The following is a 19,759-nucleotide window of genomic DNA, read 5'->3' as shown; positions in this document are numbered from 1 at the left end:
GTCAGGGAGGGGAGCTAGGCCCTCTTACCCAAGCATCACTGTCTTTCCTATTTTCTCTGAGATTCTCTTAGCCTCTAAACTGCTTCCCTGCTGGGTCCCATCTGCCTCACTTTCTCCCACTTCTCCCAGAGCAGGTGCCTGCCTACATAATGAGGTGAAGAAAAACCCAAGGAGTCTCTGATATTGGCCCTAAATAACTTGCCGCTGGGGACCACCTTTCTGAGTTCTTGCTCCCATTCAAACCAAGACCTTCTTGGTGGGAAGTGAAGAAAGAACAGGGGATGTACACCCAGGTATGTCCAACCCCATGTTGGTGCCACAAAGTCTAGAAACAGATTGTTCCCAAATGTTGATTGACACCAGGTGGTTCCTTTAGTCTCACCTAGACCTTCCTGGAAGGTCCTGTGTCTGGAGAACTGTGGACCCTAGGGCTCCTTGTCCACCCACTGCTGCTTTTTTTTCAGGCCCCCAGGAAGGGCCAAAGCCTCTGGCCTGCTCTGCTTCTTGTGGTAGGTTGGAAAAATTGCCTCCCCCCACACTTCCTCCCTACTCCTTCATAAAGGAGAGCAGGTAACATAATTCTTGTCAACAGCGCTGAAATCCTAAATGAAGGTCATTGGGTGCTGCTCCATTTTGAGAGGAAAATTGCTAGTTTGAAACAGCCAAATTTGTTTTAGCTTTATTTATCATAAGACTGTTCTCTGCTCCGGTCCTCAGATTTCCAGAAGGCTTACCCTAATACCAAGCCCAATACTTCAGGAATAGTAGTAACTCTTGCCTTGACCCAGCTATGGAAAGAAGGATCAGCAGGGTGCCCACATACTATTCACACGGGGCAACTGACTCCTGGGAAGTTTTTCCACCTTCTAGGTTCCCACCCCTGAGGAAAGGAGGGCATGGTATCTGAATACATGGGACACAGAGCACAAAGAATGAATCTGTCACCACACCTTCTTAGACACAGATATGGAAGCACTTGTTCTACAGGCCCCTGAACAGGGGTTCCACAGAGTTCCTACCAGTGCCTAAACACAGGCACCACTCCTCTCCCCTTGCACTGAGCCCTACAGCATTCACTGCTAAGATCCACAGAGCATGCAGGTGGGCACACCTTCACCCATAGGGTATGCTCTACCACCTCTCCCAACTCACATAGGGACAGGTAGACTTACCTCTGATACACAGGCACACATGCTTCCACAAGCCCTAATTAATTCATGGTGGCATGACACCCACCCCAGGTGTGCCTCTGTAATTGTCCTTTCCCACTCACTTCTCCTAGCTGCCTCTCTCCCTTCAGCCCATGTCCAGACCTTACAGATTCCCACTTTGTCATTATTTAACATAAATGGCCAGGACAACAAACACATAACATATGAATACATGTATTTCCTCACTTATACACTCCCAGGTCCACATCCCTCACTTGAGCCACGCTTCTGTAATCATTGAACAAGGCAACTTCAATGAGACACAACAGTTCAGCATACCCAAGTCTCATACACCTGCCACTCTTCAAATTGGAGACTTCAGAAGCCCTACCACCCCTCAACCCCGTAGCCCCCACCTTCATCCTTTTCCAAGGTACCCCCAGCATCAACCTCCCGAAATCTGCCCCCAGGTGACCAGCTACTCACGCTGCCCTATCCTGGCCACCGTGGAATACCCCCCCCCAATGGCAGCCCTGTCCTCTGCCCCTTCCCCCGCAGTGACACCTGTCAGAGCTCACTCCCTCCTCCCTCACCTGTGTGCATGAGTTCCAAATTCACCATCCTGCCCAAGGCGGGGCCAAAGCAGGCGCCCCCGCGGGCTCCTCGCGTGGGCCCCAGCCGGCCCCCCTGAGAAGCCAGGGTCTCCTTCCTCCCGCCCCCAACCGCTGCCACCTTGTACGCTGCTGCGGTAGCGCACTCACTCCGTGGGGCCAAGATTGTCGCTTGTCCCAGGTGAGTACGCTGAGCGGCGCTGCGCGGGGCGGGCGCCGTCGGCCACGCCCTCCCCCGCCCCCCGCCCCGGCAGGGCGGGGGCGCCCGGGCCCCTTGCCTAGGCAAAACAGCGATTTGCATACAAGGTGCCGGGGGGGGGGGGGGGGCTGGGGAAGGGCAGTGGGTGCTGCCGGGGCGGGTCCTGACCCTGTGGAACACCTGTATGCCCCAACGCAGCCTGGTAGCCTCTACCCGCCGGGCTGCAGCGACTCAGACTTCCTCTAGCTCGCCTATTTTAGAAACCCCTGGAGGTGGCGGCTATGCTACGGGGTTGAGGGGTGTGGGAGGTGGGAGGACTTCTAATGTCTCCAATTTGAAACTTGGAGCTCTGAGCCCTAAGTGTTTGGAGAAGCTATAGGGTGTGCGGGAAAGAATCTGGTTCCGGAATCCTGTCTCTCAACCGTTTACTAGCTGTGTGACATGAAAGGAGGCTTTTCACCTCCCGAACTCAGTTTACTCATCTGTATAACGGGGCAGGGTGCAAATCCTAACTGACATCTCTCTATATCTTGAGTTAGCAGGTGGCCAAGTTCACAAGCTCACATGTATCCTCAAAATATCCTGGAACCTAGGTGGGGCCCAGCTTATTATTACATTTTTTCAGGTGAAAACACAGAACTCTGCCTGCTCCTCCCAGGTCCCAGGTTGCTCTATGACAAGATGTGAAAGTTATTTACCAAAATGAGGGGTTGTGGGGACAGCTGTCTTCCTCATCAACAGAGCTGGGAGGTGACGAAGTCACACAATTCCCTAGTGACAAACCAAGCCCTGCTGGAGTCTGGTCTCTAGACTCCCACTTGAGTGCTATTTGCAGCACCTATCATAGATCTGAAACCCTGCCCCCACTCTTTAGGTCCCAGTAAGTGGTGCCAAGGGCCAGGGATCACCAGTCTTGTAAGCACAGAAAGCCATGTGCTGACAGAAAGGCAGGTCCTTTCTTTCCAGATGGTTCTTCCTATCAACCTACCTTAGCCTCAAGGACTATTTCCTGCTCACAGAACAGGTGCTAGGCTTTTCGGCCTCTGTGCCTTGTTTACAACATTTTTAAAACCTGGTATTTCTGTCCACTCATCGTCCAACACAATAATTCCTATTTTAATATCCAGCATTATTAAACTTTTACTATGTGCCAGGCGCTGTACTAATACTTTAAAGCATCCATCTTCTTTAGTCCTTACAACAACTTGTAAATTGGACTGTTATTATTTCCATTTAACAGAATATCAAATGAGACTTAGTGAATTTAACTTGCCCAATGTTACACAGCCAGTAAAGTATTAGGGCTTCTATTCAAAAGCACTGTACTTTACTCTTTTACTCTCTCTACGCACAATTCAAATGCCACCCCTTTTCTAAAGTTGGAAGTGATTTGATCTTTCACTAACCTATCATAATACCTCAACGTTTTTAATAGCCTTCATGGTGGGTTCTGTGAGATTTTTCTTTTCCTACCTCATGGTTAATTGATTAGTGACCCCATAGTACCAAACATAGTGAGCACAGTGCTGGGTACAAAACAGGTATCATAAAAGGTTCAGTGAGTGCCACAGTAGCCTTGGAGAAATAGGAAGTGCTTAATAAGTGCATCTTTAGGTCCATACAAACCATCCTCCCCCAGTCACAATGTATTCTCTTCCCCTACTCCAGGAAAAAAGAGGGGAGACTTTCTTCCTATTTTTTCTGGCTAGGGGAAGAGATCAATCAAGGGAATCCAGGCAACTTCACTCAGGACAATTTCAGCCTGTCTTTCCCTTCACCCCATCTTCTCTCTCCTCTCCCTTCTCTTCACTTAGCCTTGGCCCCTGCCCTTAGGTCCATTTCTTATCTTTCTTGCACTTCATCTGCCATTATACTAGAAAATGGCCTGCAAAAAGTTTATATACCCCAGTGTGCTTGTGACTTCCATATCTCTATTTGCATGGCTGTGTGCACTGGAGGATCCAATTCTCTAACTACAATATGTGGAACTTGTTTCTCTTTTCCATGTGTGAAGTTACATTGTTTCTCTGGGCTTTAGTTTTCCAGAAGCCAGAGGATTATGTACCTAATGATTTCCAAGGGCCTTCCAACTCCAGTGGCCTAGGATTCTGGGGTCCTGAGGATTAGGGTGGGTTGGAGGTTTTGGGGATGGTGCCCATTGGGACAGAGATGAGATCTTTTAGGTTCACAGTTGGAAGTAAAGCTTTGGATTCCATACTTGAAGGGCAGGAAGAAATGGGAGGGTGGCCCACATTACCTCACCTTCTTTCATTTACTCATTCCTTTATTCATTCATTCAATAAACATTGACTGTACATTTCTCTATATGCCAGGAAAGGTGCTACATGCTAAACATATTTATTATTATTTAGTCAGCACAACTTTAGAAGGAAGGTACAATTTGTTGCTCCTTTTATAGAGAAAACTAAGGTTTTTTTAAAAATAATTTTATTTAGTTATTTTTCAAGTACAGTTTTTTGTCTATTTCCCCCATCCCAGCCCTCCCCGCCCTGTGCTCCCACCTCCCTCCAATTTCCACCCCCCTTAGTTCTTGTCCCTGTGTCCTTCATATTTGTTCCTCCAAATCCCTCCCCTTTTTCCCCCTTAAATTCCCTTCCCTCTTGAAATAGAGGACAAGGGGACAGTGACCAGAGGGAAGAGGGAACCAAATACACAGTTAAAATTTTTTCTCATGAAGTTCCCAGATGAGTGGGAGAACCACAGAGGGACAAGGCTCCATCCCCCTGTCTCAGATTCCTGGCCATGGATCCCACAACACTAGGTCCCCTGCACAATGCCATCAGCCTCGTCACAATCCTCGTCGGCACATCTGATGGTGTCTGTTCTACTCAGTATTCTTAGTTGAAAACAACCAAAGCCCACTTTGGCTGGGTGAATAAAAAAGAGTCTATGGTCAGTATATTAGGAGTTCATAGACTTTTGGGGTGCTGCAAAACAGGCTTCAAAGTTGTACAGCCAGAAAGCACGCTGAGCTAAATCACAGAGCTGGCTTTTTAGTACAACTGGACATTTTGCTGGGATCTACTTTTTTCAGACATTGTTCCTCTTGCTATTATGATGAGGGCCCCTCGCCACCTTATTGGTCAATTGCTAGCTCTGATGCACATACCAGGCTGACTTCAGGTCTCTCGCCTGTGTAATAGCATTGAACTAGCCAAGTGAGTAGCATGGGGCATTTTCTGGCTTTTAGAGTGGGAGAGAGTAATTCAGAAGTTGAGAAAACTAAGGTTTAGGGAAGTTAATGCAGCCAGTAGATGGCAGAGCTGGGATTTAGACCAGGTCAGCCTGACTCCAAACCTGGTGCTTTCAATCCTGCCTCCAATTGCCTGAACCTGAGATTCCCCTTCTCTTCTCCCTACCATGATCATATTACTTGAAGTGAAAAGAATCTAGATATCATTCATATGAAGAACAGAAAGTTCAAGAAGGGACTTGCCCAAGGTCACATGGCAGAGCAGAGACCCTTCCACTCTCTCTGCCCCTCCTTTACATGCTCTTCTTGGGTCTTAAAAACTTAAGTAGATTTGCACTACCTGTGTATGGGGCTGGGAGCAAGGCTGGACAATTTTTAATTCTCTCTCTGACTTGTTTGATGATAATGTCAACTTGATGAACTCAAAAGACTCCTTTATCTCTCCTCCCTGCAACTCCCTCCCACCCCACCCAATACTTAGTCTCCATGAAATCAGCTATTAGAGTTCTGGGCAAATGAGAGGCGGTGGAGAAGGTGCCAGCTCCCTAAGCCTAACACTCCATGTCTGTATTTAGCCTGGAAAAGGAAAAACTGGAAAAAAGAGAGAGGGGGGGATTGCCTTGATGTTAGAAAGGAAAGGTTAAACCCTGGCTGGTGTAGCTCAGTGGATTGAGTACGAGCCTGCGAACCAAAACATTGCTGTTGGATTCCCAATCAGGACAAATGCCTGGGTTGCAGGTCAATTCCCAGCAGGGGCCAGTACCCAGCAGGGGATGCACCGGAAGCAACCATACATTGGTATTTCTCTCCTTCCCTTCCCTTCTAAAGATAAATAAATAAAGTAAAATAAAAAATAAAGATTAGAAAGGAAAGGTTAGGGGGAAAATAGGTTGAAAGAAGCAAGGACAAGAAATTTCAGTGCCTTTGGACATCAAAAGAGCCATATGCAAATAAAATGCAAATAATCCCTACTGCCTTCCTTACCCCCATCCTCTCTCAACAGCTGAAAGACTTTTTCAGGGAACAAACAGAAGCCTTACATCAGGATGCCATGGTCCTGAAACTGTGATCAACTTGGAGTCCTCCCCAGGTCCTTCTTTTCTTCTGGGGATAACACCTGAGCCTCTTCGCTGCACCTCTAGAAAGTCACTAGCTCTACAGGCCATTTCGAGAAATCTTCAGGAATCAAGCTTCCCCTTCAGACACATTGCTGGAAATGATCTATAGTCATGAAAAAGGTATTCAGGGGAGGGAGGGGAGCCCCCAGCTCTGTTTCCCACCTGAGCAAAGTGGCCTTCTTAGCTACAGGCCTGTTTCTCACTTTCATTTCCTATTATGTCAGCCATATTGAGTTGTCAGAGCTGGGAAGAGGGTGGAGAGCAAGGCATCCTGGAAGGCCACCAGGCAATAAGTCCCTTCTAGCTTCTTCTGTGTACCAGATAAACTGTGAGACATAGAGCATGGGGCTGCATGGTGGGGTCAACCTTGGGGAGACCCAGGAAGTGAACCTAAGCTCAGGCTTCTCAAAAGGGCTGATGGAAACAAGGTAGAAGCCAGAAAGAACTCCTCAGCCTCTCTAAAAAAAACCACACCTCAGACTCAGTCTTACAGCACCATTGCCAGGAGGAATATTGCAGAATAGTAGTACAGATGTTATTGTTGGGGTAATAAAGTGAGAGGTGCTCTGGGAACCAGAATAACGCAACTGTTTCTGGGGATTAAACTGGAGAGAACATGGGGGTCAGGATGCAAAGCTATTTATTCCCTGCCCCTGATATCCCTAATGCTGAGCTGTCAACCCTGGATATTCCACTCCACCTAGTCCCTAGCCTTCACTCGTATCTATACACACAATCTCCTTGTCCATTTTGCACTTGAAGATTCCAAATAATAGATAATAGTAGTAAGTATTTAATTTTAAAACACCATAACAACTCTGTTTTTCAATGAACTTTTTTGACCTTGGGGCCAGCAATGTACCTTGGTCTGGCCATTATAATTGCACTTCAGCAGAATTTTGCTTTGATCAGCCCTTTACTGGCTCTGAGCAAGTAAACACTTCTTGGTTCACCAGTATCCTCAAGGAAAATCTAAGGCCAAGGCACCCTCCTGTGGTAATGGAGGTGTGTGACCCTGACTTGAGCATCCCTACAGGAAGGTGTCTGGAGAGCTTTCACCACTACCCAGTAGTGAGGGCCTCTCCATGGCTGTGGGAATGGAGTCATGGCTTGCCTGACTCCAGTTCCAGGCAAGCTGGGGATGTTCAACTTTAGCTTCAAAGTGATGTTGTGTCTTCTAGTCAGTCCATGCTTCCCAACAAAGGCCATGGAACCCAGTCGGAGTCAGCCAGCCTTAGCCTAGTCAACACAGTGGCAGGAGCCATGACCTTGTTAGGATGTCTGTTCTATTGCTGGACATCTCTGCTGGTTAAAATGCCCTGCTTCCCACACTTCCCTCTGGAGCTTCTGAGTTACATACCAATACTATAACCCCACATTTAGATCAGTGGCCATTTTTCCCTTCATCCATTCAGAGCAGGTATTGAGTACACATTGGAGCTGCTCATTGGGCTAAGGGCTGGAAATGGAAGGGAAACAGTCACTGTCTCTGCCTTCAGGAAGCTTACAGTCTGGTGATGCTTGTAGACCAGTCAAAAGGCAAAGTCCCTCACAGTGTGGCATGTCCTCTAACAGGGAAACGGAGGGTGCTGTGGGGGTCTGCTATGGGACATGCCTTACTCAGATCTGGGCTTGGACATGGGCATCAGGAAGGACACTTTAGAGGAAAGGACATCTAAGCAGAGATACCAAGCAAGAAACGAGGAGTGGAGAGTGGGCATAAGTAGTACAAACAAAGGAAACAGCATAAGCCAGGACAGTATGTAGGACAATGGGGACCAGATCACAGAGCACAAAAACAGGGAACACAGGGAGTGAGGATGATTATAGCTATACAGGGAGGATGTTGAATTGGTCTTCCCTAAGGTGGAAGTACTTTGCCAATTTCAGTAAGATGACCTGTTACTGATTTCAAGATTGGGAATTGCTGGGGATATTGAGGACTCTGGCAAGAAGTTTCACTGTGAAGGAACAGGGACAAATAGGGTAAAGTAGAGAGAGACTTGTGTTTGAGGTTTTACTTATTACCAGTAACTTTTTTAGATGGTAAAAATTTAAATACTCTCAGGGCTAATGGAAAGAAGGCAAGAAAAAGAGAACTGAAAGAGAGAGGATAATTTCTCCAGAAAGAAAGGGAAAGAGGCTAGGATTCAGAATCCTATGGTCAGGGGAAAAGGGACACCTGTCCTGCCATTATGACAGGCATGGATGGAGGCTGGACAGAGATGTTGATGCTTCCTGTGATGTAGAAGGTGGGGAGCCATGAGTGCTTTGTCACTTCATCCTGCCTCTCCCTGCTTAGGAGTTAGGACATTCTCCCACAATGACACAGGAGCCAGGGGCAAGGCAGTGAGCCATCACCTCAAGGGATGTGGGCACTTCCCCCTCCCCAAAGGCTCCACAGGCCTAGATCCTAAGGTAGTTTGTGATACACCTATTTCCCTTGCTGCTGAGAAGCCCCCTAAGTTGAAGACCTGCTCCCAGGGAGGGGTGCAGTAAGTCTTTCTTCTCTTCCACTGTTCATACTTCTGGGTCCTAAGCTGGGACTGCTGTTGTGATCAATCATGGTTTTTGAAAGAAAGCAGAATCAACTTGACTTGGAGTGCCTTTAAATGAAGGTATTGCTTATTTACCTAGGTACCAGCAGGGCTAAGGGAACCAAAGAGCAGTGCCACTGAGAAGCTAGGACTGAAGAGGCAAAGTGAGGAATAGTGGTTCAGGAACTCAAGGAGGTCTGGAGCGTGTGTGAAGAAAGCCAGTGCTGGAAGTGTGGAATTGAAGAAGCGGGGAGCAGGGAATATAGGTCACAAAAATCTCTCTCATCCTGCCCTCAGATCTTTGATGCTTCTCACCGGCCAAGTCAGAGGTGAGGAAGCCCAGCTGGGGCTGATGCAGAGATTGGTGTCCACAGGCAGAGGCAGAAAAGGATGGAGAATGAATGGAGTAGGGAAGGGGGTCTTGGGAACAATCAGCACAACTGACTCTACCTGGCTAATCCACGGAAAGCACAGTAAAGTTGCATTCAGGCTGCATGATCCTGACAGGAGATGAGTGGCACCACTTTTACCTCTTCTGGCCCGAAGAGGTACTGGGAGATCTGTGCTCTTCATCTCTCATCCAAGATTCTCACTTAACTTGGCAAAGGGGACTAGTCAGGAGCCTGTTCCTTCAGATACTAGTCCCAGGGAAGATTTGGGCACCCCTCTCCCAAGTACTCAGCGATTGCTATTGTAGGACTGGCCCCAGCTCCACACCTCACACTGCCCACTGTCCACCCTCCTCCCTCTGGTAGGTACACTGTGCTGAGGTTCTGGGCTGGCCAATCTGATAAACCCACTTGAGTTAGGTGTGCATGGAGTCCTAGCTCTGCTGTTACCAGCTGTCTGACCTTGGGCAAGGTACAATTTTATAGGTGAGCTGTTGGGAACTGCCCTGCCTGGTTTCAGAAGCTGTAACCCTGCCATGGCTAAGGCTGAGTGAGTGACCTTGGTATCACAAGCCACTAAGGAGACAAAGCTTATCTCCCTGGCAGGGGTACTACCTCTGCTCCTTTTAGTTCACCCTGCCTGGTCCCCAATGTATGATTGGTTAGCCAATGACAGGTAAGATTGCTCAAGGGAGGGATGACCTAAGACAGGCATGATCACAGGGGGCCCCAGGGAAGGACTTGGGGGGGCATGGCAAAAACAGGTGATGGACCATCGTCCCTCTGCTTTGACATAGCCTAAATCCTCATTCTCTCTTTGAGAAGTCTCCTAATCTCTTGGCTGCCTTACTTCCCCTGCCTGATTTAAGCCTGAAACAATGACAGAGGGTGGTGCAGCCCTGTGCTGGAAAGGGCGGGTTCCCCAGGTGATCAAGCCTAAGAAAGAATGCACAAAATCCTGTGAAACTTGCTTTGATAAGAATGCTCTCAATGTTCTGAAAAGGATCCCAGCAGAATTTGAGTTTGTTTCCCAAAGTTTTGTAGCTCTTTAGCTAACAAACCCTGACTCAGAATAAGCCCTCATAGTTCTTTGTATGTTACCTATTGTTTGATCCTTACTGCCTGACAATGACTGATGAGCTCTACCTGTATTTCTGCGCAAACTGAACCCAATAAAAGCTCATTGAGGAAAAGGGTCTTGGCCCTTCTCCTTTGAGTGATCAGCCACCTTTCCTCTCCAAGCAGATCATGTCTTGGTACTTATTTTCATCTGTAGTGGCCAGGGCTGGTGGTGGTGGTGGGGAGGGCCCTGCGGGTGGAGCCCCCCACCCCCCACAGTGAGCCATATTCCTAAAATGGCACAAAATCACTACAAGGAGCCAACTGAGCTAATTTACATGAAGGCACTTTGTAAAACCTAAAGTGCCAGAGAAATGAGGACTCATTGTAGGTAGATTACCTCTCTTGGTTGTTTTCACATACAAAGGCCTCCGGAGGACACTAAAGCATTATCTCAGTGTTTCTGAAATAGCTGACCACCTACATCTATTTTACAAACTTCCGAGGGATTTGGATGCACCCTGAAACTTGTCAGCTGACTGTAATGGTGGAATTGGAGGCACCATGACAGCACAGGGTTAGAGGTTAGGTTTGTTTGGAATGATGGCAGGTGTAGACTTTGCCTGTGTGTAGGATCAGCACCAACTCTCAGGAAATCCTAATTCTCATCCTCATGTCCTGAGAACGCAGGCAGAGTGGTGGCTAAAAGCCCCTTACTGCTGGGGACAGGCAGGCTTGGAAGTGCTAATCCCTCCAAAGGAAGATCAGAAAAACACTCCAAGTCTTAAAAATATTACTTTTTACAAAAGTATTGTTTTTTTTTTGCCTGGCTGGTGTAGCTCAGTGGATTGAGCAAGGGCCTGCAAACCAAAAGATCACGGTTCAATTCCCAGTCAGGGCACATGCCTGGGTTGCAGGCCAGTTCCCAGCAGGGGCCAGTTCCCAGCAGAGGATGCACAAGAAGCAACCATACATTGATATTTCTCTCTCTCTCTCCCCCTCCCCTTCCCTTCTAAAGATAAAAATAGAAAGAAAGAAAGAAAGAAAGAAAGAAAGAAAGAAAGAAAGAAAGAAAGAAAGAAAGAAAGAAAGGAAGAAAGAAAGAAAAGTATTGTTTTTGGCTACTTGAGTAGGGAAGGTATATGATGTGGGGACTCCACCCCCAGCAATAAAGGCATACACATAGGATAGTACATGTCTTCTCCAAGTATTTGCCTCCTTTACCTGAGGGGTTATAGGGCTTGGAGCTAAGGCCCCATATTATGCAGCAGGGCAAGGAGGAAAAGGCCTGGGGAGGAATGCCTCCCTTCCCTGCTCCCCAACGCCCTCTGTATGGCTGAAGTTGGTCCTTGTCTACCCACTAACCTCTAACTTTGACCATGGCCAAGCAAGCCTGGCTCACCACAACCCTCCAACCTGCACAGGTTCAAGGGGCAGAAGCAGCCTGTTCTAAAGGTGCTGGGAAGCAGAGTAAGGGGGACTGCCCTGTAAGCCTCTCCAAGGCCTCTGAGTAAGTATCTGATTCTCCAGGTCCCCTTTCCTAAGGAGCTGGGTGCTTTGTGGGACCTCTGGGACTTTCTCAGGCTCTGAAACATAGTGCCTTCCACCTTACCAAATTCTTACCATCTTCAGCCTCAAACCATGTGTCCTCTCATCCAGGAAACTTTCTGCAATAAATTCAGCTTGCACATCCTCTCTTCTTAGAAGTCCTCCATCATTTGGCCCAGCACTTCATATTACAGCCTCCTTATATTGAAAGATACTATGGAAGTGTAGAGGTCTTCAAGATGTCTGGCAGGTTTATAGATGAGGAAATGTCTACTCTTTTCACTAATAGTAACAATATAACAATAGCTAACACAGTGAACCCTACGAGCTGGGCACTTGAAATGTGTGGATTCATTTTAGTCTCACAATTAAGCTCATTTTATAGCTGAGAGAGCTGAGGCAGAGAGGTAAAGTAACATAACCCAAGACTGCACAGCAAATAATAAGCAAGGCCAGGATTTGAACTGTGTAAGTCTAGTTCCAAAGTTTTCATCTTAACTCATGCTGTCTTAATATATCTCATGCTGCCTGCTACTGTCTGGCTTGCTCATCTTCTCTTCTCTATGTATGTCTCCTCTTCTTCAGTGCAGAAGATTTGTCTTATCGTTCTCTAGTAACATCCCCCACCCACGACCTCTCCCTACCACATAGTGGCTGAGCATACAGTAGGTACTTTAGAAGGTGTCCCAAGGTGTCCCATTGATAAAATACAGAACACTTCTTCTGACACAAGGTGGCAGCATTGCATTGGCCAAAAGTCAGTCAAGTAAAAATTGAAACTTTTATTTCTGGTAGAAATGATAAATACTTTGCATTAAAAATCTGGAATTCAAGTTTTCCTCATACTTCAAGCTCCCTACCTGACCCATAACCCTACAAACATATTTCTGTTTAGAAGGAGAAAGGTGGTACCTGCTCTCATAGCTAAGTCTGGGTCTGGGAAAAGACACAGGGGGTCTGTCTCAGAGCTGGGAGGTTCCCACCTGCCCCAGTGGAGCCTAGGAAGCCAATGATGAGTAAAATGCATTGTGACCTGGTGTAGGGGCTGAAGCATCAGCCCCAACAGCCCCCTCTCTGGGGCGATAATGCCCTCCTTCTTGGGTAGTTGAAAATACAGAGTGGCCACTTCTTCCTCGTGGTTAGGGAGGGGTTCTATGTGGGGAGGTGGGTATAACAGGCAAAGACACCTTTTGGGGTCTATATCTTTAAAGAGTTAAATAAGAGAATCACACGCCATGATATTTTGGTTGCTTGAAAGGGGGGATGAAGGAGGCAAGGAGGGGTATAGTATAGAGAACCACCTTTTCTTTCCTGTCCTCAAGAAAGGCACACAGTGGGAGTGGAAGCTGCCATGCCACATCCCGTTTCACAGTTATGAGTGATGGGGCTGGAGGCTCTGGGATTAGGGGAGGGAAGAAAGGGGGAAGGGGAAAGGAAGGGGAAGGGAAGGAAAGGAAAAGGGGAAGGGGAAGAGCAGGGGAAAGGATAGGCAGGGAGAGGAGGGAGAGAAATAAGGCCTCTGTGGGGTTGGGAGAAAGAGTGGTGAGCCTTCACCCCAGCCTGGCTAGGGATCTTCATCCCAGGGACATAGCTGCCTCTGGGGCATGTAGAATTTGAAGCTGTAGCTCTTCTGGCAGCTGCGGATGCCACATTTGTAAGGTGCCAGCCGATCCCGGCTATGGCAATACTTGAGCATGCAGGGGTACCAGGCCAGGCTCAGGCTATAGTGACAGACACAGGGCATCCCTTGGTCCCCCACCTGCCCGCAGCGAGGTAGCAAAGCCTGCTCTGTGTCCTTGTGCAGAATCTTGAAGATGGAGCTGTCCACACCTAAGGGAGAGAGGCAAAGGTCAAGACAGGAGAAAGTGGGCCCCTAGCAAGGGGCCGGGGCCATTCCATGCATGGACTTTTTAGGTATCCCATCACCCCAATGAGCTAAATATTCTATTACCCTGTCACAGATGAGAAAAACAGCCCACAGAAGTTTAACAATCTGTCAGACAGTAAGTAGTAGAGTTAGGACTGGAACACAGGTCTGTCTGACTTCAAGGCCTTAACTTAGTCATGCTGCCACCCCACATTAAAAAACATCACTATACTGGATTGTGATGGAATAAAGGAGAGGAGAAAATAAGTAGGAAATCAAGACAAGCTTCTTAAAGGAAATGATATCTGAGTAGGACTGGGCAGGAAAAGGCCAGCACAAACACACTGGGAATTCAGAATGGTCAGGACAAGGATCAGATAGGAATGTGCACTTGAAGGGTACTGGGGATACAACAGGGACCTGAGCCTTGGCTCAGCTCAGTGGCCACAGGGGACCAGTCTCTGGGAGACAGTATGAGGCTTGTAGCTCAGTCTGGGGTGCAACCACTGGGCAAAGGTGGTGGTGGTGGTGGTGGTGGTGTGTTTGTAAGGCTTGAGAGCTCTTTCAGGCATCTCTAAATCTAGAGCTGGCCTGGAAGGGGCAGACATTTCTCTAGTGTGCAGCCAGCTGAGCCGAGGGACCAGGAACCTGGAACTGGAATGGTGACATTTCCTTCTCCCCTTTATATAGAGGACCTGAGGACAGCCCTAGGAAAAGTACCAGATTACCCAGTAGTGAGGTCACACAGGCCAGAAAGGCAAAGATCATGCAAAGATAGGAGGAGGCCTCGGAGATCTTGGGATAAAGATGCTGGCACTAGAGAAGGAGAGGAGAAAGAAAGAAGAGGAATGAATTTCTAAGAAGTGGTAGTCAAGGTAAACATGTGAATGGGAGTCCTTGTGCCCCACCCAGACCCTGGTGCCTGTGTCCCCTCACATGACAGAAGGTTCTCTCTGAGTTCCCATTAAGGTCAGTAATGAGGTGGGATTTGCCTGGGAATCTCCCTCCACAGGGACCAGCAGAGCCATAGTTCTGTGTGTCCCTACCTGGAATGGGTCCCTTTCACCTGGCTGACTCCTCTCACTGAAGAGCCACACAGATGTCCCTTCCCTAATTAATTCCAGCCTGGTTTAGATGTCCCTTCCCTGAACCCCACATCTCATCATTGAATTTTATCATATTTGATATGATACAGTGGTGGACAGCACCCAGCTGACCTTGCTCCAACCAGAACTTGACATCCTGCTGGCGGGTGTAGATGGCATCCACTGCCTCTGCACACACATTGTGGAGATGGGGACTCAGCAGGGCCCCCTGACTGAAGTTTACAGCGATATCCAAGTGCAGGTGTTCGAGGCCCCGCACCTCTTCAGCCTGACGCACTGCCCATGGATTTTTCTGTGGGGAGGAGAAGAGCCACTTCCACTAGGTCTCATAAGGATTCCTGCCCATTTCCCCTTGATAACTTAAAGAGTCAGACAAGCCCAGGCTGGTTGTGTTTAGACTCGGGACCATTTGCAAGGTGGCAGTCAATCATAGGGTACCCAGCTCCCTCTCCAACTGGTAGAAAAACTGATACCCAGAGCACAGTCAAGCCTTTTCAGCTGGCTGTCTGTGGTGGCACAAATGAAGAGTTCAATCATGCTGCTGGGGTGGCTGTTGGAGGTGGGCTGACCAGGTAAGCTGTCCCAGGGTAACTGACCTCTGGGGTTCCATGCTTCCCAACATTTAGATAAATTTTTAAGAATATATTTTATTGATTATGCCATTACAGTTGTCCTATTTCCCTCCTTCATTCCTCTCCACCCTGCACACCCCTCTCCCACCATTCCCCCCCTTTCATTTATGTCCATGTGTCACAAGTTCTTTAGATTCTATATTTCCCCTACTATTCTTGCCCTCCCCCTATCTGTTTTCTGCCTACCGTCTATGCTACTTATTTTCTGTACCTTCTCCCTCTTTCTCCTCCTCCCACTCTCCTGATGCTACCCCTCCATGTGATCATTTCTATGGTTCTGCTCCTGATCTAGCTGTCCTCTTAGTTTGCTTTTGTTTTAGGTGTGGTTGTTGATAACTGTGAGTTTGCTGTCCTTTCACTGTTCATATTCTTTTATCTTCTTTTCCTTAGATAAGTCCCTTTAACATTTCATATAATAAGGGCTTGGTGATGATAAACTCCTTGAATTTGACCTTATCTGAGAAGCACTTCCATTCTTTTTTTTTTTTTAAGATTTTATTTATTTATCTTTAGAGGGGAAGGGAAGGAGAGAGGGAGAGAAATATCAATGTATGGTTGCCCCTTGTGATTCCCCTGATGGGAACTGGCCTCCAACCCAGGCATGTGCCCTGACTGGGAATCGAACCGTGGTTGCTTGGTTCCCAGGCCCGCGCTCAATCCACTGAGCTACACCAGCCAGGGCTAGCACTTCCATTCTTAATGAAAGCTTGGCTGGATAGAGCAATCTTAGATAAAGGTCTTTGGCTTTCATGACTTGGAATACTTCTTTCCAGCCCCTTCTTGCCTGTAAGGTCTCTTTTGAGAAATCAGCTGACAGTCTGATGGGGACTCCTTTGTAGGTGACTGTCCCCTTATCTCTTGCTGCTTCTAGGAGTCTGTCCTTCATTTTAATCTTGGCTAATGTAATTATGATGTGCCTTGGTGTGTTCCTTCTTGGGTCCAACTTCTTTGGGACTCTCTGAGCTCCTGGATTTCCTGGAAGTCTATTTCCTTTGCCAGATTGGGAAAATTCTCCTTTATTATTTGTTCAAATAAGTTTTCCACTTGTTACTCTTTCTCTTCCCCTTCTGGCAACCCTATAATTCAGATGTTAGAACGTTTAAAGATGTCCTGAAGGTTCCTAAGCCTCTTCTCAGTTTTTTGAATTCTTGTTTCTTCATTCTTTTCTGTTTGGTCATTTTTTTTCTTCCTTCTGGTCCACTCCCTTGATTTGAGTCCCAGTTTCCTTTCCATCGCTATTGGTTTCCTGTGCATTTCCCTTTATTTCAATTAGTTTAGCCTTTATCTGTTCCTCTAATTTGTGACTAAAATCAACCAGTTTTGTGAGCATCCTGATCACTAGTGTTTTGAACTGTGCATCTAAAAGGTTGGCTATCTCTTGGTTGCTAAGAATTATTGCCTCTGGGGCTTTGAGCTGTTCTTGAGCCATAATGTTTTGGTCTGTTCATACCTGTTATGTATGAGAGGTGGAGCCTTAGGTGTTCACCAGGGTGGGGGGATCCAGTCTCTGGGTTGTGACACTGTATGTGGGGGTGGGGCCAGAGAGGGGCAATGGTGTTTGTTCTTCTCTCTCTTGGATTTCGATCTCCTCTGCTGCTTCCCACAAGCAAACCTGGCCCCCCTGGTGCTGCCTCCTGGGTGTGTGGGCCTGTGCACCCTCCAGGACCCTGTGGGTCTCTCCAACAAACTTTCTGTGAGCATAGGAGCCTCTCCTGGCACCTTGACCCTGTAAGTCTTTCCAATTGGTGCTTTCAGGTTCTAATTCCTGACGCTGGGGCCCTAGCCTGAGCGGTCTGTCTCACTGCTCGCTCCTTTGCTTGGTTTATCTGCACACAAATGTGTGACTGCGGTCAGCCAACCACCTTGCGCCCCCACTGGGTTTGCCCGTTGCCACCCCACACCTGGGATCTGCCAACTGCCGCCTGTGCTCCTGGGTCATTTGGGCCAATCTTTCCTGCCCGACCCTGCTCCGCTGCTGACTCCACCCCTCTTACTGGTCTGGTTGAGTGGTTCGTTGTTGTCAGACTTCTGTACAGTTCAATTTTCTGTGTTTTGGCTGTGTTTTTGTAACTAAAACTTTGTTGCCTTTAAACTTGGTTGTGCGAGGAGGCACAGTGTTTCCACCTATGCCTCCATCTTGGCCAGAAGTCCCACATTCAGAAAATTGAGTATCTCTCAGAAGGGCAGGTACAAGGCGAAAGGCCTATGGCAGGTAGAGGCTTTGAAGGTGAGGTAACTTGTCCAATGTTACCCAGATAATGAGGTTGGCACTGGATCTGAAGGCAGATACAACTTCAGAGTCTAAGCCCCTAGCCTCTGTCATAAATGGGGAGGAGCTAACACTAGGAACTGGAGGAATATAGGAGTATAGGGGTTCAGTGCAAATTAAAGATCTGGGGCTATGAGGTCAGGTTTAGCTGGAGCAAAGTCAGGGGGTTCAGGACTGTAAGGTGAGAGTAAGGTACCAGGTATGAGGGCTCAGGTCACATGCTGGGTGGGATATGGAGGCTAGGGTGGTGTGCAGGCTTGGAGCCCTGCTGGCTGCAGTGGTGAGAGCTCTGGGGCAGGCTGGGAGAGGGCAGGCCCAAGGAAGGCACTCACCTGTCGAAGCTTGGCCATGGCCTCACTGGGGATGATCTCATTGTGGTGCAGTCGGGTGACAAAGCAGAGGGCCTGGAACTGACTCTGACCCTTCTCCAGCTCCCCCAGGATCAGAGCCCGGAAGATCTTCACATACTGATGGAAAAGGGCAGAAGGACAGGGACCAGGTGGATGTGGGTGGAACTTCCCTGCCGGCCCACCCAGTGCTCAGCTCAGGCCCTGGAGAGGACAAGTGCTTGGATACTGCCCTGCAAAAGACTGCCCTCTTTTTGGTCTAGGATTTTTAATCTTTCTCACTTAAACCAGTGACTTAAAAGAACACAGCCCAGATGTTTCAAAGTCTCCTGGAAATTTCACAAAGTGAACTGCTAGAAAGCTTTTTGAAACAGAACTGTTTCAAAGTACAGAACTTCACCTTGAAGGGAACAGCACTGTTTTGGCACCTGGTTTACTCATAGCCAATACTTCTCCCAGGTAGCACCAATGTGTCACTCTGATCAGGATGGGTCAGGGCTCCTACAACCACAGGACCCAGGCCTCATGCAGGGAGAGGTTGTACTTTTTACAAGTACAGATTTCAGAGTTTCTTTTGCTAACATTCTTATTCAGGTTTGGGAAAATGCCTAGCTATTAGTGCTCCTCAAAATTCCCTCCAGAATTCTGATCAGCCAAGCCACTCAGGTAGAGGTGGTGGGGGCAGGACAGGGTTAGGAACAGATGCCAGCAAAAGCTGCCTTCAGCTGTTGCTGTCTTCTGGAGTGAGGGAACTGGGATGGCTCACCTTTCCCTTCCCTCTCTACTTCCCCTTTCCTGCTGGGGTTACCAAGGGCATTACCAGGAGGCCCAGGGCTCCTTCGTGTTACTGACTCACTGCACAAATGGGAGAGGCTGGAGTGGGGCCATGGGATGGGCTCTCCTTCCCAACTGACTCCCTGTGCTCTGACCCACCTGCACCTGAGATGCCTCCCTGCTCTCACCCATCTCTGTGTCTTGCCTGACTGTTTTCAGTGAAAAGTTAGAAGTAATTTAATCTGTCAAGGTCCCTCTGCCTAGGAGATACCCAGGTGACAATGACGGTTCTCTTCTAGGAACACCAATGGCCCTGCACTGGCAATGAGAGTGTAAGGCCCAGTGTAGCTCACCTGTCAATGTATGTGCCCTGGCCTCAATCACTAAGCCCCCATTCAGTGCATGCTCATGGTACACCTGCTAGAATGTAAGTGCTCTGAGAACAGGGTGTAAGATCCCTCTTGGATTCCTATACAGGCAGTGAGGGGTACATGATTCCACCCCAACTCTGCAATGTATTATCTGGCACCCAGGCATATCTCTCAGCTTCTCTAAGCCTCAATTGTAAAATGGAAATGAGAATACATTTACCTGACAGGGTTGTGGTGAGGACTAAATACGTTAGTGTGGAGGGTACAGAAGAATGCCCACACAGAGTGAGTGCTTAAAAAGTACCAGCTGTGGTGATTATCATCATTGCAAGTGATCAGCACATGTCACAGGTGATCTGAACAAATGACTGCTGTCATTTCATAAATCCTTATGTACTTCTGAAGTCCTCTGACTTTACAAGGATGTTTCTCTTACTTCCTTTTACTATGAATGTTCTCTGGAACAATGAGGTGGAGGAGTGTATAGGGAGACTTTCCACCAATATTGTTGAAAGAAAAACTGAGGCTCAGCTGGTGAGAAAGGTTCTATCAGATTTCTTACTATCC

At 47.9% G+C, this 19,759-nt stretch overlaps 1 protein-coding gene across 1 annotated transcript in view; it reads right to left on the bottom strand.

The window, feature by feature from the left end:
• Positions 1-12,588: 12,588 nt before the first annotated feature.
• OAF (out at first homolog) overlaps positions 12,589-19,759 on the bottom strand; it is a 43,367-nt gene continuing 36,196 nt past the window's right edge. Inside the window, exons 2-4 of the mRNA XM_037167971.2 lie at positions 18,033-18,167; positions 14,911-15,091; positions 12,589-13,656 (exon numbers count right to left, since the gene is read on the bottom strand). Coding sequence (XP_037023866.1) covers positions 13,391-13,656; positions 14,911-15,091; positions 18,033-18,167 — 582 coding nt within the window. The 3' untranslated portion in view covers positions 12,589-13,390. The remainder of the gene's footprint in view (positions 13,657-14,910; positions 15,092-18,032; positions 18,168-19,759) is intronic.

The sequence above is a fragment of the Artibeus jamaicensis genome, unplaced genomic scaffold, assembly GCF_021234435.1.
Source record: "Artibeus jamaicensis isolate MK-2021 breed Jamaican fruit bat unplaced genomic scaffold, CSHL_Jam_final contig_196, whole genome shotgun sequence".
Classification (NCBI taxonomy): Eukaryota; Metazoa; Chordata; class Mammalia; order Chiroptera; family Phyllostomidae; genus Artibeus; species Artibeus jamaicensis.
The sequence above is the reverse complement of the archived record's forward strand: the minus strand, read 5'-3'. Positions and strand labels throughout refer to the sequence as shown.